Raw genomic sequence first — 26593 nt, 5'->3', positions numbered from 1 at the left:
TGTGTCATGAGCTGCACACAGACAGACTTCACACAGCAGCGCACTTTGGATCAAACATTTAAAACATTTATTTTCGTTATATTTGTTAAAACGCAGGCAGACGATCAAAGTTTACATCACAGATCAGAAAGAGGCGGGAACATATAACACGAGGAGCGTGTATAATTTCTCAGTGATTCATTTTAATTGATTAAGTATTCTGACTGTGAACATGTGACCATCACGGCGTAGGGTGGATCTTCATGCTGTATAAATAAATTGAATTGAATTGAATTGGCGCCACCCGAGTGCCGCACTGCCTGCTGGGTAATACTCGTAGAATCAGACGGGACTTTTTAAATAGGGAGCTGAACCAGACTTCCTGTGTTGGGGCGCTGCAATTTTAATGTAAGTGAAAAGTGAAGTGACTCCATTTTTGAACAAGGCTGCAACATGACAGCATCAGTGTCTTTGTGGATGTGCTGCACAGGCACCTGAGACAAAAGCTCAGTATGAACTTCTCAGAAGTAAAATCCAGTTGTGTAACTTTAGGTATAGAAATACTGAATATTAATATCAGTGTCTTCACCCTGAAGCAGGTGGAGCTTTAGTGTGAGGGCGGCTCCAGAATCCAGACAGAAACACACAAAGACCACGAGAACACCTCAGCTGTTTGCTTCTCATTTATTATCAGGATACAGCAGATAATGATTCACACCAGCTATCAGACCTCCACCAAACAGTCAGTGAGACGTTAAATCTGAGTGTGCTGAGCTGCAGACTGAGGAACATCTGGACCAACCGAGAGCTTCTGAGACAGCCGACAACATCCCAACCTAAACTAGCAGTAACATCCTGACACAGTGTGGCTCAACGTGGAGTCCGGGTCCTCCAGAAAGCACACACATGCACTCAGTGGACCGAGACTCACAGCAGAGACCTCTAGAGGAGGAACGTGTTCATTGCAGCTGCTCTCATACAGGTTAACTACATCAGCTCATACTGGTCTCTGTCCATCATTTCACTCCACCTGCAGGCAGCAGCTCACTCACACTCTGACGGCTCTTCTGAAATATTTACATCTTCGACTGACTCTGAAAGTTAAAGATTCTCTGGAATTACATGATAAAGGAAAGAAAAGAGATCAACACGAAATGTTCTGCTGTGTTTGTCCTGCAGAGTTACTGCACAGGACGGATCTTCATGCTGATGGTCTTCAGAGAGTAATTATAACCCTTCCACTGGTACCAGTCCACACCAACAGCATCGATAGTACCATCTGCCCCCCAACGATAAACCCCATTAGGGTTTGCATGGTAACAGATGTTGTACCAGAACGCCCCCAGATATGTTTTTGCACAGTTCTTTGGCGAGCTGTCCTGGTCTTTGTCAAATGTGGAGAACTTCTGTCCGTTGTGATAACTCAGGGCATCTCCTGCAGAAACACAGATGAACAATCACAAAATTACCACTAATCCCAGTCAGACTGGTCTGCATGTGTACCGGGAGTGTTTTCAGTGGGCCATGACACAGACTGGACTCATACTGGGGAGTAAAAAGCAGCAGGTGCACAGTTTGAATCATATGTGGTTGACAGACTCCAGTTTGTTCATGTGAACTGGGAGACTTCGTCACGCAGTAAAGTCATTTTCATTGGTATGTAGCTGACACCAGCTTTATTTATCCCTGAAGGCACATCAGACAAGACACGTAGTTAAACTGCAGGTGTGTCTATGGTCCTGACAACATCCAAAGTCTTGATTTTAGTCCTTTTTCTGTAATAATTGACTCAGAAACTGAAACATGGGAAACTGAATCAGCGCTTATCTGTCGAGCTAATTCTTCAGGTTTCTCACATCGTGAAAAGAAACCGCTGCAATAAACTGTTGATTTTTAATAATCATCTCAAAATGAATAAAATAAGATCTGAATAAACAGCAGCCTCCTCATGTCATCTTTGAAAGCTCAGTGAAAACTGAAGAAATGAGAGCAGAGGACAGTGATCGAAGCTGGTTCCACAGAAGAGGGGCCTGAAAACTGAAGGCTCTGCCTCCCATTCTACTTTTAAATACTCTAGGAACAACAAGTAGGCCTGCAGAGCGAGAGCGAAGTGCTCTAATAGGGTGATATGGTACTACAAGGTCATTAAGATAAGATGGGGCCTGATTATTTAAGACCTTGTATGTGAGGAGCAGGATTTTGAATTCTGGATTTAACAGGAAGCCAAAACAGGAGAAACCTGCTCTCTCTTTCTAGTCCCTGTCAGGACTCTTGCTGCAGCATTTTGGATCAGCTGAAGGCTTTTCAGGGAGTTTTTAGGACTTCCTGATAATAATGAATTACAGTCGTCCAGCCTGGAAGTAATAAATGCATGAACTAGTTTTTCAGCGTCACTCTGAGACAGGATATTTCTAACTTTAGAGATGTTGCACAAATGGAAGAAAGCAGTCTTACATATTTGTTTAATATGTGCGTTGAAGGACATGTCCTGGTCAAACATGACTCCAAGGTTCCTCACAGCGTTACTGGAGGCCAAGGTAATGCCATCCAGAGTAAGAATCTGCTTAGATACCATATTTCTAAGCTTTTCAGGGCCGAGTACAATAACCTCAGTTTGATCTGAATTAAAAAGCAGAAAGTTAGCGGCCATCCAGGTCTTTATGTCTTTAAGACATTCCTGCAGTTTAACTCATTGGTGTGTGTTATCTGGCTTCATGGACAGATAGAGCTGGGTGTCGTCTGCATATCATCCTGCCTGGTGTTTGGTACTCAGGGGCCACGACTGAGAACAGGGAGGCTGCACAGAGGGTCATTAACACTGCCCACAATATCATTGGCTGCCCTCTGACACTCCTGGAGGCCATCGCCAGATCCTCCTGTCTCAGAGACTCACAGGCGACCCCTCAAACCCCGCCCACCACCTGTTCCATTCTACCCATTCCTCTTCTTTGTTAATCTTTCCTGTTCAGTTGGTGTGGAGCACCGGTCATTTCAGTGACAATAAAGGCGTATTCTATTCGATTCTATTCTATTCTGATGCTACACTGACCCTGTGCCACTTCACTCACCTGCGCCTCCGTCCTTGAATCCAGTAACAGTCAGTTTGTATCCGTCACATTCAGCATCCACCTTAAATGAAGAGTAACGAGCGAACACTTTCTTCCCTTCAAAGTCCTCCATGTCCACCAGCAGCTCACTCTTTTGCTTGGATGTCATAATGTTGATCACATCGAGACCTACATTCACACACAAGCACACAGTCAGAAACATGCAGGGCTGTTTGGTACAGAGCTGCAGATCATCCAATAAAACTCTCACCGAGCCAGTACTCTCCAGCAGCGTCACCAAAGCCCATCTTGTATTGATCCCAGGGTCTGTAGAAGTTCACCCTGCCGTCCATCCTCCTCTGGAACACCTGGGGGAGGAGGCAGCAGAAACATCTCTGGTTTCAGGGAGCACAGATCTGGATTTACAGCAGTGCTCCTGTTAAATGTTCCCGCGCTGACACTTTTTAGTTACAAGCACTCACCGTCCAGCCTCCTCCTTCTGAGTCCATGTCACAGTACACCTGCACACAAACACCTGTCACACTCTAGCTGCTTAAAGACGTGGACATGAACAGGACCCAGAGTCCCAGAGAGGGTGGACTGTACCTGCACCGCAGACCTTTCTCCAAGGGGATAGATGGTGTACACGCCGCTGCTTTGGCTTCTGTCCTGGCGGCGGATGTCGCTGCAGTCCCTCGGCTGGATGAGCTCCGTGCAGCTGGTCAACGCAGGAGCGAGGAGGAGGACGATGAAGACCGCTGGCAGCTGGAACAGAGAAGAAGCCTTTCATTTGCACAATATTCACTTCCTACCAAGCTCAACAAGCCTGTGATTCTCCCTCAGCTTTGCCTCTCAGCTGTGCTGAAGTCTTGTTTAGGCTGCACAGGTGTGGTTCAGCCAAACCCCCCTCTCTGTGCTCACTTCTTAGTATAGTCCTGTTGCCTTTCATTGTAAAGTGAGTTCATGCTTTGTTATATTGTTGTATTCCTGTTGATCTCTGACCTGCACAGAACAAGAACCATTCTGAACCATCCCCAGAAAATCCAGGCTTAAGTTACCTGGATAAGAGGAAATCCTGCTTGGTGGCACAGACCTCAGGAGGAGGCTATGTTCAGAGTTAAGATGGAGGCAATGTTCCCTCTAATGTTTCACGTGTCTGAACACACAAACTCCCTGAGCGTCCCTTGGAACACTGTGAGCGACAGCAGACGTGTGCACTGTGGTCACGCCAGCATCCAATCCATCCAAGTTACATATTTATTAAAATAATCAAATTACAGCATTTATGTTAGACGACTTTTAATTAACTGCTTTAGCCCACTTACAATGAAAATGTAAACAAATCTCGTTATGTTAACACTATTGGAAGGAAAAATAACTTGAACTCCAATTTTGAAAACACAACTTTATTTATTTCTTTTCTATAAAACTCTGACTGTATTCTGAGTCTGTGGTCTGTTAGAGAGTCGGTAACTCTGTCTGCAAATACAGTAAATAATGACCAATGTTGGGCAGTTAATTATATAGTTACTTCAAAAAAGTAACTGAGTTTTGCAAACAACAACATTTTTTGCAGCTGTTTACCTAAAAATGCAGCCAAGGCGTTTTTTAAACAAACATTTCAAACTATTTACAGAACAATCAGCTGTTCTGCATCAAATCTGATGCCACACAAATTATTTGTGCCGCTCCAAAAATAATTTCTGTCCACTATGAGATGAAGGAGAACAGCAGCCTGATACCTGCAGGCCTGACAGCAGCAGATGTGTCACTGCTGTAACACCTGTAACACTCAGCAGTCACCTCATTGTTCTGACACACAACAACACTACTGACTACACTACACACTGACTACACACTAACTACACACTGACTACACACTAACTACACACTAACTACACACTAACTACACACTGACCACACACTAACTACACACTAACTACACACTAACTACACACTGACCACACACTAACTACACACTAACTACACACTAACTACACACTAACTACACACTGACCACACACTAACTACACACTAACTACACACTAACTACACACTGACCACACACTAACTACACACTAACTACACACTGACCACACACTAACTACACACTGACCACACACTAACTACACACTAACTACACACTAACTACACAGTAACTACACAGTAACTACACACTAACTACACACTAACTACACAGTAACTACACACTAACTACACAGTAACTACACAGTAACTACACACTAACTACACAGTAACTACACACTAACTACACAGTAACTACACAGTAACTACACACTAACTAGACACTAACTACACAGTAACGACACAGTAACTACACACTAACTACACAGTAACTACACAGTAACTACACACTAACTACACACTAACTACACAGTAACTACACACTAACTACACAGTAACTACACACTAACTACACACTAACTACACAGTAACTACACACTAACTACACAGTAACTACACACTAACTACACAAGATTTGCGCTAAACATCTCAAATCTCTCACATCTCAAAACACGCCGTCACTCCTAAAACTTCCCCCGTTTCTTAACAACTAGATGCCATGTTGCCATATCATTTTTTGATTGGTCCACATTTTTCAACCAATAGGAAAGGATGGGTGGGGGGGGGTTGTTTCTGCTCACATGCTTTCGAGCGTTTTGCTTATAAAACGCCGTTTTTACCGTTTCTTCCTGCAGTAACTATAAACAACGACAGTATTCAGGAAGAAAACCAAACATTGCAGATATTTTATCATAACTCTGGTTTTACGCGGCCGATCAACACAATTTAAAAACTGGTATAAAGTCCACACTTTGTCCGTCAGTTGTTCGTCTGTCCTGCTCACATCTCCAATGGTTGTACACGTTGTCATTAACGTGGCTTCACTCCACATCAGCCGCCTTGCTCGCTAAAACTCAGGTGTCAGCACATAAGGACGCTGTCATCAGCGACATTGATTAGCTGCGTTTATACAAATGTGGCATCGTTCCCATACGGGAGCAGCCAGTCACTGACTCACACTGCAGAACAGAGTTGTTGAAATTTTAATTTTAATTTCAATTCAGGTTAGATTTTTTTTGTTAGCAATGCAGATTTTCTGTGTGCTGAGATGCCAGCAGTACGCAGCTTAGAGGGAACATTGGGTGGAGGTGCCGTGTTTTCGTTGATTCTTTTATTTACAGCATGTTTTTAATGTCATTTAGATTTTCTGCTGCTGTATTTTATACGTGCAGCTTGTTAAGCTCAAACCTACTAAACCACTGACTGAAGCCGTAAAGTTACAGCAGCTAAAACTATGAACGAGGTCTTCATGTTTTACGAGGTGTCTTTTACACTGAAAACAGAAACTGGAACACAATCAAATTCATTTCACTTTGAGCTGCGACAAACTGAAGCGACGTGCACGTCTCCTTCAACACGCCCAACGTTATGAAGCCACAGGGGCTCTGATCAGTTTGTATTGTGTTTAGCTTTCAATATAAAGTTCCTCGATGTGACTGCTGTTGTGATTTGGTGCCTTACAAATAAAACTATACTGAACTGAAACGTCGTCATACTTCTTTGTTGGAGCACAGAAAGTAACCCGGGCAAGTGTGTGTAGGTGAATTCTTGTTATTATGTGAAGAGTGCACGAAATAGTGTCATTAACATCAACTAAAACATGAACGTGTGAGAAAGATCAAACTACAAAAAGACTTGTCAGGTTCACAGTTTACCACTGAGACCTTCGATGATAAATGAAACTAAATAAAATAAATAAAGGATTAGCTCGAATATTCACAGATTAGATAACTGGCCTGTGACACCTGAGGTGACCCAGTGTGTTAAAATGTGGTGACCTGTGCAAATGTCCACATGTGGTAGTTCGGCACAAGACCCGTCCCACCAAAACTGCAGTACTTGCTCTGGTGTCATCTGTCCTCAGGACCAGCAGCAATCAATAACAGATCAATCACAGATAAACAATGTAATTTAGAAACTATAACTACTAAAAACTATTGCAGCATACTGAAACAACCATACTGGTGTATGTCCTGAACAGAGACAAGAAGAAGAAATAATTCTACTGTAAATAGAAAGTACTTTAAGTAAAATGTAACTTCTCGGAACAAAAGCCGAGAAAACGTTCATCTTCCAGTGTAAATACTTTTAGGAGCACAGACTCAGTGTGCAGTAGATTAACGTTTCACTTTACATTCTTATCATCCATTAATCAGCCTGCTGTTCTTTGCTAAGTCGTAAAGGGGGAACAGTCCTGCTCACAGTTTTCTATGCAATGGAAGATCTTTGATTGTTGCAACATCTGTGCAATAATAAAAATGTCATAAGGTAATGTTAAACGTCTACATCATGCAGTCTCTGCACGTGTATGCAGTTCAACATGAAGTCATTTACACACTGCTAAAAATTACTTAGAGAAGGCAAGGCAAGGCAAATTTATTTGTATAGCACAATTCAACAACAAGGTGATTCAAAGTGCTTTACAGAGACATTAGAAACAAGAACAAATAAAAAGTATGATTTAAAATTGATTAAAACAAGCAAACAAACAAACTAACTAAACACACACATTTCACACCTGTTCGCGTGACCTGAACCCTTATCGTGAGGGGAGCTACCAGTCCTTCTGTGGACGAGCTACTTTCTATTTTAAATTCCCTGAATTTAAAATACTCTCTAGACCCAGTCTAGACCCAGCTGGGGAGCTACCCAGAGCTCTAAACCCACTTAACAAACAAACAAACAAACAAACAAACAAACAAACAAACAAACAAACAAACAAACAAACAAACAAACAAACAAAACAGTATGTAAAATCAAAACAGATAAAATCAGAAATAGATAAAATCAGTAGTTAAATGTAAGTTTTGAAATTTAAGCTTAAAGTGTGGATTTGGTGCTTTATTCAAATGCAGCTGAGAACAGGTGAGTCTTCAACCTGGATTTAAATAAACTGAGTGTTTCAGCTGATCTGAGGCTTTCTGGGAGTTTGTTCCAGATATAAGGAGCATAAAAGCTGAATGCAGCTTCTCCGTGTCTGGTTCTGACTCTGGGAACTGATAAAAGACCGGATCCAGATGACCTGAGGGATCTGGAAGGTTCATACTGGGTCAGGAGGTCATTGATGTATTTTGGTCCTAAACCATTCAGAGCTTTATAGGCCAGCATCAGAACTTTAAAGTCTATCCTCTGACGGACAGGCAGCCAGTGTAAAGACCTCAGAGCTGGACTGATGTGGTCCACTTTTTTGGTCTTAGTGAGGACTCGAGCAGCAGAGTTCTGAATGAGCTGTAGTTGTCTGACTGATTTTTTAGGTAGACCTGTAAAGATGCTGTTACAGTAATCAAGCCTACTAAAGATGAATGCATGGACTAGTTTTTCCAGGTCCTGTTGAGACATCAGATCTTTTATCCTTGATATATTCTTGAGGTGATAGTAAGCTGACTTTGTTATTGTCTTAATGTGTTTTTCTAAGTTTAGGTCTGCATCCATCACTACACCCAAATTTCTCGCCTGGTTTGTGGTTTTTAGATGTATAGATTGAAGTTCTCTGGTGACCTGTAATCGTTTTTCTTTGGCGCCAAAGACTATTACTTAGAGAAGAATAGAATAGAATACTCCTTTAATCCTTTAATTGTCCCACAAGGGGAAATTTGGTTGTATCAGCAGCAAAAAAGCACACATATACAGACAGAACAGGACAGAGAAACACAGTTTTTATGTATTTATATCATGGACAATAGTACTTAAAGAACTTGTTTTCTGCCCCCTTTCATGTAACTTATGCACTACTTAAAATGACATAAACTCTACATAAAGTTATTCTCTCTCTATGTATTATTACTTCAGTACTTCTTAAAATGATATCCAGTATAATTTGTGTCCCTTCCTTCATTACATGATTGGCATCAGGCTCTGATAGTGAAGGTAAAGTCATCAAACAGACACATTCAAGAAGGAAGGCGGAGTTTTAGGTATCAACACTGTTTAATGAGGCGATCACAGCAGACCGAGGGTCAGGAGGGTCACCACCACTCACTCCTACACTGATACTTAACCAGAAATATTTAAGGTCACAAACTTACCTTCATGGTCAGATTTCTGTGGGAGTTAGTTTCTGCTGATGTAGATCTGAAAGGAAAGGATTACTGTGAGGATCACCTCATTCAATCATTGAAATCTAATCTGCGTTTAACGCATTTACAGCAAAGTCTGCTTAAAATATCCTGAAAGTTTCACACACTCTATTTGGCAGTAATATTAAAGCACTGCTGCTACGTTACTACAGATACCTGTGTGAAGTCACCTGCAGTTGGAGCTGAACACGCTTCAGAGACACCACACGGCTGTTCTCCCTCAGTGTGTCAGAGTCTCCCAGAGTCCCTGCTTATATCTGCAGGAGGGCAGACACATCAGAGTCACGCCACTCTTTACACTGTCTAAAGTTACACGCTTCAAGTTTCCCAAAAAAACACAACCAGGATGTTCTCAGGCTGAAGCACAAAGCACATCAGGTTTTTTTGCATTTAATATATGTGCTGATCCACCCAGTAATTACATGAGTGTTTATCTTTCAGTGCAACGCCTCCGATACTTGCTGCTGTGATGCACGCATCATGGGACAGTGCAGAGGAGAGCTCATTTACTTGACCTGCTTGAATTCAGTGAGACTTCAAAGATAAAGACGTGGGGCGCAGTGAGTGAAGCTTGAAGGTGTAAATTTAGAATTCAAAGCATTTCTGCCTAATTCTGGGGCACCTGCAGGCCATTCAGGTGGGGGCGGGGCTACCACTGAGTTGTGGTATAGTTTCGGCAGGATTGGGGCAGTGTGTCTTGCACTTTTTGTCTCTTGTTGTATTTAGTATTTATTTATTTATTGTCATTGTCAAGAACAATGAAATTGCGTTTGGGGCTTCCATACAACCCCCAAAAAAGAAGAAAATAATAAATACCCCTTAAAACCCAAGTGTACATATTTAACCCAGTGTGACTCCAATGCAATAAGACAATCCTTAGCAATAATGTTCGTAGAAATTCAGACAAAGACCTGAGAAACATGACAAAATACAACAATGCAACCCATTCAATATTATTGTACTGTGAGATATGATATCAGATATGATAGTTATCTATTTAAGAAAGAGGGGGGGGGGGCAGGAGGGGGAAGAGAATAAAGATATGATGCACCAATGCAGACCAGTTCATTGCTATTAAGAAGTTGGATATGGTTATTGTCCGTGAGAGGGGGGCAGAGAGTTCAGGAGCCTCACAGCCTGTGGATACAGGCTGTTGGCCAGTCTGGATGTTCTGGCCTGTATAGACCTGTACCTTCTCCCTGAGGGCAGCAGATGGAAAAGGTGGCGCGCAGGGTGATGTTGGTCCCGCAGGATACTGTGCACCCTCCTCAGACAGCGAGTGGGGAAGATATTACTGATCTCTGGCAGACTTGTTCCAATAATTCTGCCAGCTTCTTTCACCACCCGCTGGAGTGCTTGCTGATCGGCCTTGGTGCAGCTGGGGAACCACACTAGAAATCCATACGTCAGAACGCTGCTGATGGCACAGTTGTAGAAGTTCAACATCAGAGATCTGGGAATGTGTGCGCTCCGCAGTCTCCTCAGGTAGTAGAGGCGCTGTTGGGCCTTCCGTACAACTGAGGTGATATGGTTGCCCCAGGACAGGTCCTCGGTCACAGTTACCCCCAAGAATTTAAAACTGCTCACCCTCTCCACCGCCTCACTGCCAATGAAGAGAGGCAGATGGTTGTTATGGCCCCTCTTCCGGAAATCTACAATGATCTCCTTGGTCTTTTTGGTGTTTAAGACCAAGTTATTGTCGTGGCACCATGACTCTAGTTGTTGCACCTCTGTCCTATAGTTTGTCTCATCATTGTTGGATATAAGTCCGAGCACTGTAGTGTCATCTGCAAACTTAACAATGAGATTGGACGCGCAGGAGGAAATACAGTCATGGGTGAAGAGAGTGTATAGCAGAGGGCTCAGAACACACCCCTGAGGGGCACCGGTGTTGACCACAAGGGTGGAAGAGGTGTTCTTACCCACTCTGACACTCTGTCTACGGTTAGTGAGGAAGTCCACAATCCAGTTGCACAGAGAGGAGTTAAGTCCCAGTTGGTGGAGTTTGGGACGGAGTTTGTATGGCCGGATGGTATTAAAAGCCGAGCTGTAGTCTACAAAGAGGAGCCGTGCATAGGTGTTCCTGTGTTCCAAGTGCTTCAGTAATGTGTGCAGCACTGTGGCGATCGCATCCTCGGTTGACCGGTTCTCCCTGTATGCAAACTGGTGTTAGTCCAGGGATGGTGGAAAAGCAGCTCTGATGTGTTTAATGACCAGTCTCTCCAGGCATTTGGCGGGAATGGGGGTGAGTGCCACAGGTCTGAAATCGTTCAGACATGTGACATTTGACTGTTTTGGGATGGGAACGATGGTTGCTGCTTTGAAACAGGATGGTACCAGTGAACAGGACAACGAGGTGTTATATATAGAGGTGAAGACGTCCGCCAGGTCCGCAGCACAGTCTTTTAGCACCCGGCCCAGCACTCCATCCGGCCCGGCCGCCTTCCTGGTGTTAATGCTCCGGAACACACGCCTCAGCTCATGAGTGCTCAGGACCGGAGCAGGGTCGGTTGAGGGGAGAGGGGACAGGACAGGGTCGGTGTTCTCCCTGTCAAAACGGGCATAAAAGAGATTTAGATCCTCAGCCAGAGTAGAACTGTCGGCTGAGGGCGATGGTGTTCTTCTTTTGTAGTCCGTGATAGCCCTGATGCCCTCCCAGACCTGCCTTGGGTTTGTGTTGTTCTCAAACCTGGCCTCGATACGCCTCCTGTGCTGCTGCTTGGCAGTCTTGATGCCTCTTCTCAGGTTGGCCCTGGCAGCACTGTATGCCTCCTGGTCCCCGGATTTGAAAGCGTTGTTCCTTGTTCGAATAAGTTGTTGAACTCCGTGTGTCATCCAGGGTGGATTATTAGGGAACACACGGAGTCGTTTCCAAGTTGTTACATTGTCCACACAGAAACAGATGTAGTCCAAGACAGTGGAGGTGTAACTGTCCAATGCGACACGATTGTCAGTGTCCTGCACCTTGAATACATCCCAGTCTGTGCAGTGGAAACAGTCCTGAAGCATCGGAATAGCATCCTGCGGCCATGTTCTCACGGTTTTGGTTGTAATCCCAGTGCTCTTGATCTTTTGTGTGTATATTGGGTGTAGCAGAAGGGAGAGATGGTCTGACAGACCCAGGTGGGGATAAGCCTGGGCTCTGTACGCATTCGCCATGTTGGTGTACACCTGGTCCAACGTTCTATCTCCTCTGGTAGCACACTTCACATTACGGTGGAAATTGTGAAGTACAGATTTCAGGTCCGCGTGGTTAAAATCCCCAGCCGCAATAAAGACACTGTCCGGGTGTGCTACCAGGCTGTTATTGATGCTGCTGCTCAATTGTGCTAACGCTAGCTTAGCATTAGCATCTGGTGGAATGTAAACAGCGCAGATGTAAACGGCAGAAAATTCCCGAGGGAGATAGAATGGACGGCACTTTAACACCAACAGTTCTACCTCTGTACTGCACAGTCTTTCCGTTACCGTGACGTTCGTGCACCAAAGGTTGTTAATATAGATGCACAGCCCCCCGCCAGTCTTCTTACCCGAGTCCGCAGACCTGTCAGCTCGATAGGCGGTGCGGCCTGCTAGATCGATAGCCGCATCGGGAATGGCGCTGTCCAGCCAGGTTTCAGTGAAAATCATGCACGAACAGTTATTAAAAGTCCGTCGAGTGGCGATCTGCAGTCGTATTTCATCCAGTTTGTAACGGATTGAACGGGCGTTGGAGAGGAATATGATCGGGAGTGGTGGTTTAAACGGACTAGTCTTTAGCCGTGCCCACAGGCCTCCCCGCTTGCCTCTCTTCTGCCTCCGCTCGCAACGTCTCCTCCTGCGGCTTGCTGTTGCGGGTAGCCCCGGGGGTTGCTTAACGATCTCCGGGGGGATGAGATACTCGGATGTTAGTTGAAGATCTCCACGGCTTAGTTGTAGTAGATCATCTCTGTTGTATTGAAGTAACCCCAGACTGTGTGAAATAATACACAGTACCACCAAAAGTGCAAAAGTGTAGGAGCTCCGGGCCGCTGCGTTGTTGATTGACTTGATGGCTGGTGTTCAGGGTCCAGAGCACTCCTTGTGGAGGGCATAGTTAGGAGGAAGCCAGACACACCAACTCCACATGGATGTGGAAATGTGGACCTGGCAACAACATCAGCACCCGCACTGGAAAACTTAAACAGAGGTCTAGAGTCCTAACAGCAGCATCCAAGTCAAGCAGCATACTTTTCCTTTCAGATTTATCTGATGGCAGAAGTTTGAGAACAGGTAGAAAAGTGACCAGAGAAAAGCGAGCCTTTGTTTGGTCGATTACACCAGACGACATCATGGTGTTGATAATGTGCTAGTATATAAACTTCTGTGACTTCCGGTCGCTAGGGGGATGTAGTAGGAAGAGGAGAAGACTGCTCCGCTAACTTTTCTACCTTTTTCCACTCCTAAACCTGCCAATTCACAAAAAAACTTTTGAACTGCGTATATTTTATTTTACGGGTTCCGAAATTGGTTTTTGTTCGTTCTAACATGGCCTCAAAACACACTAAAGCGGCAGAAAAGGAGGACGACGCACCTAAGCGGAACATGGCGGCCATCTCCTCCCTTCTGGAGCAGCATAGGGAGGCATTGGCCAGCGATTTCAAAACATCTTTTGGCCTACTGGAGTCAAAGTTTGACGAAGTCCGCTCTGCGGTAGATGATCATGGTCAGCGGCTCGGATCTTTAGAGCTAGCAGCGGACGACTTAAGCCAGCGGGTTAGAGACCTTGAGAACGTTTGTTCCAACCTCAGCGAATCTAACACTAAACTTCTGGCTAAAGTTACGGACTTAGAAAGCCGAAGTAGGCGCCAAAACCTGCGTATCCTGGGACTCGAGGAAGGTGCTGAAGGTGGGCGTCCCACAGAATTTTTTGCAGATTTGCTCTGCGAGGTTTTCGGGAAGGAGAGGCTCCCGACCCACCCGGAGATCGACAGAGCTCACCGTATACCTGCCGCTAAGCTGGCCCCAGGACAGAGACCGCACCCCGTAATTATACACCTTCATCGGTACCAGGTAAAGGACCTTCTTATCCGAGAACCCCGGCGAGGAGGGAAACTAGAATACCATGGTTGGCAGATTCGCGTGGTGGAGGACTACTGCCCGGAAGTTCTGAGCAAGCGAGCGGATTACCGTGAAGTGATGTCCGAGCTGTATAAACGAGGTCTCAAGCCTGCTCTGCTGTATCCTGCACGACTTCGCATCACGTCTCTTGACGGCGCAAGACGCTGGCTTCATTCGGCCGATGAAGCGAGATACTTGGACGACCTGCCCGCTACAGCCGAATCACCCTGAGAGCCTGCTTGTCTGGTCCCGACGTTTGTCCGCGGGACAGCCCTGTGAGTAGTCTGTTCTGACTACCTTCCTCTCCTGGGATATGCAAGGACTTTCGTTCATACTCATAAGTTGCTGACACTTCTTTTTTTTCTTTTCTTCTTTTTCTTCTCCACCGCTATTTACTAGCAGGGAGGCTATTCATATCACATTGCTTCAAAGGCTTAACCACCCTGTGAAAAGAAGGAAGGTGCTCTCACACATAAAGCAGTTTAAGGCAGCTCTTGTCTTTCTACAAGAAACACACCTCCGTGATTCGGATAACTCTCGTCTTTTGTCCCGATGGGCAGGGCAGCATTTTCATTCCACCTTTCAGGCTAAGGCCAGAGGCGTTTCTATTTTAATTGACCAAAATATTCCCTTTGAAAAACATAATGTAATTTCTGATACGAGTGGCCGGTACGTTTTTGTTTCGGGTAAGCTTTACAATATGAAAGTAGTGTTTTGTTTTGGATAAATAAATATTGAAATATCTTTTGAATTAGTTAAATGTCAGAATAAAGAGAGAGCTGTCTGTTTTTTTATCACTTTCATCAAATTTAGGAGTACATATACACTAAGTTTATTGTTAATTAATAAGAAAACTCCAGACGATTCCATTCTGAGCTGAAGAAGCTTCTGATAGGTTAGTAGAGTCCATGTGAGCAAATTGGTGGCACAGCTGTGGATGCATATAAGGCAAAACACAGAGCCTGTTTCTTTGAAATGGGAAAATCAAGAGATGTCAACCAAAACACCAGAAAAAGAATTGTGGAGCTCCATAAGTGTGGCTCAATTTTGAATACAATTTGGTGCCATTTACAATTAAGAAATACAGATAGTTTATCTCTTTACTCTTAAAGTTAACAAATATGTTTTTTATATTTATCAATCTAAAAAAATAAACATTTAGTCTGATTTGATGTTACAATTAAAAAAGTGTTTGTGTTTTTATCTGAAGAGTACATAAATATCTGGTTTCAACTGTATAGTTGATGATTGTCAGCACAAAGAGGGAGAGAGAGGAACAGAGAGGGAGATGGAGAATGAGGACAGAACAGAGATGAACAAGAGCAGGTGAGACACACATGTTAGTCAAATGGTCGTTTACCAAAAGTATCACCGTATCATAGGTTCTCATGTATCTCGTACCTAGTGTTTCTTTTTAGGTTTGCTATTTTTCAAATTCTACATTTATTAAGTTATGCAGGCTTGTTTGCACAACAAGGCTAAATAATTATATAAACTTTTTTCAATCTAAATAGTGGACTTTGGTAGAATTAAAAAAATAAGTGTAGTGCAGGTCTATGATGATTTTTAGTGCTACTATCATCTAGTTCTGATTCTGGTTCTGTCTTGGTTAAGTCCTCAGTAGTCCTGATTTTGAACTGTTGTAGTCCTGTTTTAATTCCGGATCGGTTCTGGGTCTGGTTGAATTGGGGTTTAGTACTCGTGTCTTGATACAGCCCTGACTTTGTTCTGCCTTGCTGCTTAATTAAAAAAGTAGTTTAAGGTGTCCTGCATATGTGATATATATTTTTCCCTATTTGAAGTCATTGTTTTTTGAACAAAACTCAAAACAGAGCCTATTAATCTTTCAGTCATTTGTAGCCAGGTGGACGATAGATGATAACAAATAAGACTGGTTTTTGAGTTTTACAGCTGGGGTGGACAAGGCTAAGCATCAGGCTTTCAAATGAATTAAACGTCTGTCTTGGTCTTTGGTTGATTAATAGGCTGGTGTGAAAAATTGCTGCCACACCACCCCCTCGGCCTGTGCTTCGAGGTTTCTGATAGTTAGACTGACTCGGGGGTGTTGATTCATTTAAACTAAAATAATCATCCTGCAGCAACCAGTTTCTGTAAGGCAGAGTAAATCGATTTGTTGGTCAATTATTAAGTCATGTACTAACAGAGACTTGGAGGAGAGAGACCTAGATGTGGATACTGTATTGTTCTTTCTTTGTGATTTTTTTGTCTTTTAAGTCTTTTTTTTTTTGCTGGTTTTTAGTTTGTTTGTTTTTTGTCTGTTTGGGAGCTGACACAGTCTCTAAGGGGATGGGGTTTTGGGGGATAACAGGAGGAGAGAAGCTACAGTGAGACGTGTAAGACTGCAACTCCGCTTCCTGGTCCCAACTCTGGATAGTCATTTGGGGGGTTTAATACATTTGGCCAGATTTCTAGAAATGAGAGCTGCTCCATCCAAAGTGAGATGGATGCCATCTCTCCTAACAAGACCAGGTTTCCTCCAGAAAGTTTCCCAATTATATATAAAGCCCACATCGTTTTTGGACACCACTCAGACAGCCAACAATTTAAGGAGAACGTGCGGCTAAACATGTCACTCCTGGCCCGATTGGGGTAGTGCTTATAACTGCAGCTATTCTTTAATGTCAGATATTTGTCATTTTCCTTGAGAAAAGTTTTGTCTAAATAGCTGCAGAGGCAATTCTGTCGCACCCAGGATGTCAACACTTTTATTGCGGGTTATCGCTTGGGATAGCGTCAGAGAAAAGTTATGCTTGGACATGTCTTAAACTAGGCCGAATTTTTTTTTTTTTTTTTTTTTTTACAGTGCGCTGAAAGGAAAACCTGTCAGGTGTCATCCCTCCAGGGGATGATATTTTGTGTTGAGAATTTTATTATCAGCTCTCTTTTAAGCAAGCCTGCAAGGCTGAAACTAAAAGCGCTATAAAATATCTTACTGAGAGCAAATGTAATGTGAGCTTCTCCAGATTACAATGGGCTTCGGGGAAATTCACCTATCTGGGCCACAGATAACATAGAATGGTGAGTCCCTTTGTCTAAAAGGATTGCAGCGGGTCAATCCATTCCAAAGTCATAAAGATTTGTGTTTTTTGTTTTTTGATATGACGTCATATTGGTCTCAGTGGATACTTAAATATGCTGCGTGAGAGGCTCCACTATCAGCAATGATACACGTGAGGGGACTGTGAAGGGCTGATGACATGTATGAGCTCAAATTGTGGTCATAAATATTTTGTACTTGTAAATCAGAATGCGTAGTTGTGAACAGAGTTTTGTAAACTTGTAAACCAAAATATCTGAAAATGTTATGTTTGTGCATCTATAGATAGGTGCATCTATACACAAACTTGGAACATGCCCTGTCCAGATGGCAAACATCCATGGGTTGATGGATCTAATGATAAAGAGGAGAAACATGTCTCACACTGAATTGCTTCAGATTCTCATGAGTGAACAACTTGATGTAAGGTAACTTGAAGCTTTGTTTTAGCAGATGAACAACTAATGCTGTTTCATATTTTTTTGTGAAGTTTTTTTTTTTGTATTATTACTGTTATCTTTTGCATATGAAGGTTAGACTATGAAGATGATTGGAAATGACCAAAGGGTGGAGATTCAGACTCAGAGGAGAGGATAGTGAGGGCGAGGATAAAAATTAAAGAGTGAAATTGTTTTTTTTCCTTCTGACTGTAGTGAGAATGCACATTGTGAAAATTCCTTGAGCGTGTAATGATGTAGGGGAGCTAGAAAATAAATTCCCATATTTTTATGTTATTTTTGGGTAATCACAAAGGGTGGAACTGTAGTGGAAAATTTCTTTATTCTATGCATTGATCACATATTATAACACTATCACTTTAGCAATAATAATAGTAATATCACTTTGTCACTTGGGATACCGTCACATATATGTCTTAAGTTTCCATACACAACAGTGGGGCCATTGTGAGCAGGCCAGAGACATCCAGGTGCCGTATGTGCAGGGGTGTTGGACTGATAGGTAGTGGGGTCCTGGTGTTTGTCTCTGGGAGGTAGGGAGGTGACGGCATGGCCGTAATTCTTTGAAGAGAAGGTTTTAAGGATGAGCTAAACTGAAGGTATAGACTCACGTGATGTGTTGTGGAATGTTTTTGTCTGTGTGTTAATATAAGAGATCAGGGCGGTGGCCATTGTTAGAGACCAATTTGGCGTTTCATCAGAATGTTTCTTTCCATATTGCAGTATGTAATTAAACCTACTTCAAAAAGACGCTCACCAGGTGTTTGCAGTTTATTTAAAAATTCCACAACAATAGCGATGACCCTTTTGCTGGCAACACTCCCATCACCATGACCTGCCCTGTCAAGGGTCTGGTTCAACAACTTCCATTTTCCATGTCTTAGTCATGTCTTTGTGTTTGACTCTATCTGTTTCCATGTTCCCCTGCTTGTGTTTTTTGTCACTGCAGTCTGATGTGCGTTCCCGTGCGCCTCTTCCTGTGTCAAGTTCCTATGTCTTAGTCATGGTCTCATTGTTTTACTTCGTGTTTTATTTTGACAGTCTCATCCTGCGTTCGGTGTGTTCAGTTTTGCTTCCCCTGTCTTGTCATGTCTAATTCATTCCTGCTGTGTTCCCCATGTGTTTCCACTTACTCTCCTCATGCATATACATTTGCTATGTCCAAATTCAGTGGTAGCATGCTTTGATGGCCGCATTTGTAGCAATTACGTCGCAGCGACGCAACAAAGCTGTCCAAATTCGAAGTTTCCTCCAAATGCAGCAACAAATGCGTCCTAGTTTTCCCCAGATTTGAAGGACGGGTCAGGCACATCTTTTGTGGCCCAACATATCCCAGGATTTAGTGCGGGCCATACAGGAGAATTTTATTCTAATAACAATCGTGGTTTATGCAGGAGAGAAAAACACTTTTAAATTAAAGTATATGAAAATCTGGTGGTACAAAAGTTACATTTTTATAGCGGTTGTGTTGTTAGGCTTTGGGCATTTGTATAGACATGTTTTTTGTTTATTAAAAAAATCTTCGTAAAAATTGCCTGTTAATGAGCTTGTATGGTGGGTCCCGTTTTGTCATGTATTGCTGCTTACATACAGCTAATTTAGATGTTTTCGAATTAACCTTTTTGTGATATGCTTTAGGGAACAAAGGCCAAATGGCTCAATTTACTAAAACGAGAGGAGAAACATAGTTGTCATGTTTTTCTCTCATCTCTTATTTTTCGTGTGTGATAAGGACAATACTGGAGAAGATGGGCCTGCAGGGGAAAGTCACCCCTTTGCAGGCCAGAAAGAAATGGGATTACTTAAAAAAAAGTATGTACGTGTGTTATCAAGAAGATAATTCTTAAGAACACAAGTTAATAAATGTGCAATTTCTAAGAGTTGTTGCGTTGTTTATATTCACCTCATTTGTTCCAAAATGAGAAATGCATTAAGAAATTTATGTATTTGAATATATTTATGTTATAATATGTATTGCATTAGTTTAAAAGTTTTATGGTGGGGTGGGGTGGTCACTCAGGCACAGCTGGCTGCCGGCGGAGCTCACGGGCGCGTCACTGCAACTCCCCCTGGCTTCTGCTCCGCGGCTGCTGAGTGAGCCCTCATCTGGGACTCTCCTCAGCTCTTACTGGGACAGTGGCGCGGCTGCCCCTCTGTTGGTCTTCCTTGGTCTCTTGTGTTCTGGGGGCCTCTGGATGTCTGGAGTTTTGATCTCCTCCATACCTGCTTCATACCCTGGAGGACGGGGCTGTGGCTCCCCACACTCCCTAGCAGATCGTTACATGGAGAAACCTTTGGAATGCAAGCATGCTGATCCACACAGGTATGCACACAGGTGTACACACGGGTATTCACAGACGTGGACTACAGCTTTCTTGGCTGCTGCCTCAAAGCACATTGTGCGCTGTCTATCTTGCGTGCTGCACAATATCGTTTATTACTTAGTATCTACTGATATCTACTGCTAGCTAGTTTATTGTGATGGTGCCATTTTTTTTTTATTATGTTGCTCTTTGTTGTTTGCTTTCTCTTCTGTTTTTTTTCTCCATACAGGTGACCCAGGTGTTTTATTTTTTTTTTTGTTTGTTTGTTTTTTTTTCTTTCTTCCCCCCTTCTCACCGTCTCTTCTCCCCTTTGGTTTTCTTTCTCTCCCTCTCTTTCTTTCATTCTTTCTCCCTGTCCTATCCCCCAGTCATGTCTGTCCCGTTTGTAGCAACTGAAAATAAAATAAATTCATAATTATAATAAAGGTCAATCAAATGGACCAATATGGCAAGGCCATGATGATCCACTTGGTAAAATAAATCTGCTTGGCATCTTTCTTGGCCTTAAGACAACAATTCTGATGGCTAAAGATCCAAACGGGACACAAAAAAAATAAAAAATAAAAGTTTTATGGTATGAATAAATTGATTAAAACAAACAGTAATTGTCACTGAACAAAAATATTTACAAGTATTTTTAACATGTATGAACATAACGCTAACTTTGAACAATTTTAAATGGATGTTTATTTAATGAGAATAAAGAAACAATAACAATGAAACAAGAATATTTATAATACATCAACAAAAATCAGGCTTGGGATCCTCCTGATTTAAAAAAAAAAAACGGTCCAGGACTTGGACACTCAGGTCAATCCTGCAGTACAATGGTCTGGTTTGGTTAAAGAAAAGGTGGAGAACAACAAACAGTTTTAGTAGAAAGGTATGATTTAATTTATTTTATGACATCAAAGCATTATTCTGATTATTAAGCTTAAGTAAACTATACTAATACACTGTGAAAGGACTTAATTTTTATACACTTCATCTGTGTAACTAAGCTTTTTTGTTAACTCAAAAATAACCCTGTTTTCAGCTTTGTGATATTTTTACATCTATGCAGAAATATCATCCATCTATGCACACGGAGAATGAAACACATGTATATGCAGACGGACTGACAACGAACACAGGAGAACACATTAAATATACAAAGAGGGAAATGGGGAAACTGCACACAGGAGGGAGACAAACCTAATTAACGTGACGAGACGGAGCATGCAAACAGAACACACTGATATCAGACACGGACCTTCAAAGTAAAACAGGAAATACACTGACTGAACTCAGAGACACTGACAGAGTACGGAAGGCACACACGGGCAGGGATAACTGGACACTAAATGGAAGGAGCACAGAGTAACATGAGGAGCACAGGGACCAAAACCTAAGAACAAGAAATACAAAACAAAAACACTAGTAAAAACATGAACCAAGAAGAAACCCCAGACTATATAAAAGGACCATGACAAAAGGTCCAAGTTTTTCTAGCTCCTCGAGAATTAAAAATGTACAAAATAACGGAGTGACATTTTTAGGTCCATTCTAAAGTTCTTGCGCTGTGGTGCTAGTGACTGTAAAAAATGCAGAAGTAAGGGCGGACTTGAACAAAGGCTAGAAGACTGTCCAAATTCACAGCTGCTCACTTCCGGGCCTTCCCAGCCTTCGAAGGACCCGACCCACATTGTGTCAGTTTCCCGCTTTTCCCTTGTCGATGTGTCTCCATGTCTCAAGTGTTCAGGGATTTCCAGGCATTCCAAGTTTAATATATTTACTTTTTAGTTTTGTTATCGGATATAATAAATCCATGCTTTTTTTTGCTTTTTTTTATCTAGTTTTGCCTCTTGTCTCGTCAGTTCGTGACACACCCATGTTTTGGACTGCATTTGAGGGCCTCATCAACATGACAGGTTTGGGTCCAGAGAGCATTATTTAAACACCAATGCTGATCATGTTCATGCCTGTATAACTACAGTCTACTAATCTTCTGATGGATGCTTTCAGAAAGATAATGTGTTTTCATAATGGGGGTTTCCAGTGGTTAAATCCAGTGGTACTTCCTTGTGCTCTCTGCTTTTGATTAGATTTCAGGCATTTGCTGTATTATATATCACATTATGGCACAGTACAGGAAGACAGTAAGCATTGGTTTTCAACTCATCGTCAGTGTAGCTCTGAAAGAAGCATCTTTATTCATTTAAAAAATAAAATGAATAGACATTGCATTTTAACCGTTAGGTGTTTGGCCAAATTTAGGCACTGATAAGGGATTTATAAAACTGATTGAATGGCATATTCATTATATTATATTATATGAATATTCATATAATATAATATAATAACTCACTGATTGTGAAACGTGACAGCAGAGATGGTACATTGCGTGCAAATAACTTGCTTTACCTGTGAATCAATGCAAGTAAGCAGTGTTACAACTATAACAAAGCAAAACTTGCCAATTTGGGGGGTTTTTTCACAGCTGACATAGTGGCAGATCATTTCATATTTGGCCAGTCAGGTAGCCAGTGGTTAGATGGGAAACACACACTCAAAATCTCCTTCAGTTATGACGTTATCCACGTACAGTGTTGGGAAGGTTACTTTTAAAATGTATTCCACTACAGATTACAGAATACATGCCCCAAAATGTATTTTGTAACGTATTCCATTACGTTACTCAATGAGAGTAACGTATTCTGAATACTTTGGATTACTTAATATGTTATCATGCTTTTTACAACTACATGAATGTACTATTACTATGTGACTTATTACTTTTACTGAAGGTTATTTACCATACCAATACCAACTAGATTTTAAATCTTAATATAAAATGAGTAACAGTAGGTTGGCATTAGGTAAGGCTGCACTTTTTGCAGCTATCTCCTATAGAAAACTATTCCGCACCTGTAAAACAGGTTCGCGGCTCCGAACCGTAAAGGCGTAAAACCGTAAAGGGACCTCTGGCTAATACTTCGGGGTTCGTGTCGGGCTCATAGCTGAAAACTAGCTTTACTTTGCCGTCATGGTCAACTTTGCTAGCGAGAGACAGAGAGAGGCGTTGAAAGGCTGCTCCAACGGAACTTATTGTTTCGGAGGAAAACACGAACACAGTGTACAGTCGAGTCTTAATAGCTTGCTTACAACTTGGCTCGTCAGGCACTCTTTTTGGCTGCAGTGGTTATTATTATATTTACATGCTTCCATCTCCCATTTCTGCTCAGTGACAGCTCGTACTTTTCTACTCTTTTTCTCCCTTCCTGGTGCTCACAGACGCATAACGGGTATGGCAGTCCATTCTCCCTGCAGCACAGACTACACTGCCCATGAGGCTACATTATTTAAGGCAATGCCTGTAACACTCTGCCTATTGCCTTCATATTAAATAATTTTTGTGAATAATTTTATAAAATATTTCTTCACGTTATTATGCCGCAAGTAGAGGTGACATGTGCCACAAGATTGAGACACAGACATTAGAGCCTCTTAATGCATGTTTTGTTTGGGTTTCCACCTGCATGGAAACTAAAAATAGAGAGGGCATAGCCTAACATATGAAACGGGAAAATACTGCCGTGTAATCCATTCATTTCAACAAAGTAACTGTATTCTGAATACCACTGTCAGGAGTAGTGTTATGGATGAGAGAAGGAGGACCCAAACGCTGGACTCACAGACAGGTAGGTGAAGGTGGATGTTTATTGCCGATGGAGTGAGCAAACAGTACAGAGGGAGGAAATGGCTGGCTGACTGAATGAACGAACAAAGGACCGACTGGCTGGCTGGCTGACTAACTGAACATACAGACGACATTAACATCAGATGTACATCAATGACACGACAGTGAACGAATAGAAACAGAGGGCTTAAATACACAGGTTGAATGTTGACAATGATTGGAAACAGGTGAGTAGTACAGGGCTGAACATAATCTGACTAATGACACGAGAGACAAGCTGACACGGGGAAAAAACAGGAAGTGAGAACATTAATGTGGCGAACTAAACTGAACATGAACAAACTGAAATCACTGGGTCGTTGACCCAGGAACCCTGACAGTACCCCCCCCCCCCCCCCCCCTTCAAAGGCCGGCACCCGACGGCCAAAAGAAAAAAAAACAGAACAGGGCGGGCGGAGGGGGCCCAGGACGGAGGGACGGAGTCCACACAGAGACAGTTCAGGCGGGCGGCCACGTGGCCCAAGGCCGAGATGAGACAGTTCAGGCGGACGGCCGCGAGGAAGGCGGCGGCGGCCACTGAGCAGGTCCGGCGGGCAGCCGCGAGGAAGGCGGCGGCGGCCGAGACGAGACGGGTCCAGTGGGCGACCACGCCGGCGATGACGTCCCGAACGTGGCTTGGGCGACGGCGTGGCGGCCGCAGGACCAGGCGAAGCAGAAGCTCAAGCTGGACCAGGCGAAGTGGAAGCTGAAGCTGGACCAGGCGAAGCGGAAGCTGAAGCTGGACCAGGCGAAGCGGAGGCTGAAGCTGGACCAGGCGAGGCGGAGGCTGAAGCTGAAGCTGGACCAGGCGAGGCAGAGGCCGAGTCCGAGGCCGGACCAGGCGAGGCAGAGTCCGAGGCCGGACCAGGCGAGGCAGAGGTCGAGACCGAGGCCGGACCAGGCGAAGCAGAAGCCGAGGCCGGACCAGGCGAAGCAGAAGCTGAGGCCGAGGCCGGACCAGGCGAAGCAGAAGCCGAGGCCGGACCAGGCGAAGCTGAGGCCGCACCAGGCGAAGCTGAGGCCGGACCAGGCGAGGCAGCGGCTGAGTCTGATGCCGGACCAGGCGGCGCGGAAGCCTCTGGCTGGAGACAGGCAGGGCCAGTAGGCGCGGAAGCATCTGGCTGGAGACAGGCAGGGCCAGTAGGCGCGGAAGCCTCTGGCTGGAGACAGGCAGGGCCAGCAGGCGCGGAAACCCCTGGCTGAAGAGCGGCCGGGCCAGCTCGGCGCGGAAACCCCTGGCTGAAGAGCGGCCGGGCCAGCGGGTGCGAAAACCCCTGGCTGAGGAGCAGGACAGCTCACAGCTGGCTCTGGGTGCTGTGGCTGCAGGTTCGGGAACTGAACAGGATGGTGGACGGGCGACTGGGAGACAGGAGGCGACTGGACTACAGGCTGGACAGGAGCAGACTGGAGGGCAGGGGGAGACTGAACTACAGACTGGACTACGGACTGGACAGGAGCTGACTGGACTACAGACTGGACTACGGACTGGACAGGAGCTGACTGGACTACAGACTGGACTACAGGCTGAACAGCAGGTGAGGGAACTGACTGGAGTGAAGGCTGAACAGCAGGTGAGGGAACTGACTGGAGTGAAGGCTGAACAGCAGGTGAGGGAACTGACTGGAGTGGAAGCTGAACAGCAGGTGAGGGAACTGACTGGAGTGGAAGCTGAACAGCAGGTGAGGGAACTGACTGGAGTGGAGATGCTAAGGGATGAACAGGGGTAGGTGAGGCTGACGACGGAGCTGAGGTGGGTGTGGCTAATGGCTGAGCTACAGATTGAGCTAGTGACGGAGATAAAATTACGGCTTGGGCTAGTAAGGCTGGTGCCTGGGCAGGGGACAGTTCAGCTAATCTGGGTCGTTGACCCAGGAACCCTGACAACCACCTTTTTAAACGGTAACTGTAACGGAATACAGTTACTCATATTTTGTATTTTAAATACGTAACGGCAGTACACGTATTCCGTTATTCCCCAACACTGTCCACGTATGGCTCTGCGACACTTTCTAGAATTTATCAACAGTACACAATTTATTTGGGCTGATTGGGACCTGATGAATGTAAAAAAATATATATATATTTTTTTTTTACCTGATTTTGCTCCACATATGAGGACATTCGTTTTAAATTTGGATAGAGCAGTGGCAGTATAATGCCCTTGTAAGTGGATAGCAGGCCCATGTAGACTAAAATTTAGTACTGTGGTCTAGACAACCCAAAATGTGATGTCCACATATGTGGACGAAGAATTAACCACACATTCACAGGCAACGGGCCCTTTCAGAACAGAAAAATAAAGTGTTAAATGCTGAAAGTCCTGATTTAACACATGGACGGCCTGAGGATAGAAGCTCCCGTTGAGCCTCTCTGTTTTCGCCCGCATGGTGCGGAACTTTCTGCCTGATTGCAGAAGTTGGAACAGTTTATTGCTGGGATGGGATGGGTCCTTCAATATCTGAGCTGCTCTGGACCAGCATCTCCTGGTGTAAATGTCCTGTAGGGAGGGGAGATCAGTCCTGCAGCAGCATTCTCCTGTATGGATCACTCTCTGAAGAGCTTTTTGGTCCTTAACATACCGGGATGTGACGTTCTGTGAGGATGCTCTCCACAGCACCTGTATAGAAAGTCCTGAGGATCACTGGAGAGACCCCGAACTTCCTCAGTTGTCAGAGATGATACAGGCGCTGCCTAGCCTTTTTGGACTGGACCTGAATGTGGGCAGACCATGTCAGGTTTGAGGAGATGTGGACACCGAGATACTTGAAG

At 43.9% G+C, this 26593-nt stretch overlaps 1 protein-coding gene across 2 annotated transcripts; it reads right to left on the bottom strand.

The window, feature by feature from the left end:
- Positions 1 to 649: 649 nt before the first annotated feature.
- LOC309713494 (microfibril-associated glycoprotein 4-like) lies at positions 650 to 9461 on the bottom strand. 2 transcript variants are annotated; one of them, XM_082545150.1, is made up of 7 exons: positions 9344 to 9461; positions 9137 to 9182; positions 3633 to 3791; positions 3509 to 3547; positions 3298 to 3394; positions 3048 to 3215; positions 650 to 1414 (listed from the first exon to the last, which is right to left on the bottom strand). In XM_082545150.1, exons 2-7 carry the CDS (start codon positions 9140 to 9142, stop codon positions 1161 to 1163), a joined length of 723 nt encoding a protein of 240 aa, XP_082401276.1. In that variant the 5' UTR covers positions 9143 to 9182; positions 9344 to 9461; the 3' UTR covers positions 650 to 1160. The 2 variants fall into 2 exon arrangements, with proteins under 2 accessions (XP_082401276.1, XP_082401277.1); XM_082545151.1 differs by having other exon boundaries at positions 9358 to 9445.
- Between the last annotated feature and the right edge of the window lie 17132 nt (positions 9462 to 26593).

This window comes from Aulonocara stuartgranti, assembly GCF_965226115.1.
Source record: "Aulonocara stuartgranti genome assembly, chromosome: 8".
NCBI classification, from domain to species: domain Eukaryota; kingdom Metazoa; phylum Chordata; class Actinopteri; order Cichliformes; family Cichlidae; genus Aulonocara; species Aulonocara stuartgranti.
This window is presented reverse-complemented; position numbering and strand designations above follow the sequence as displayed.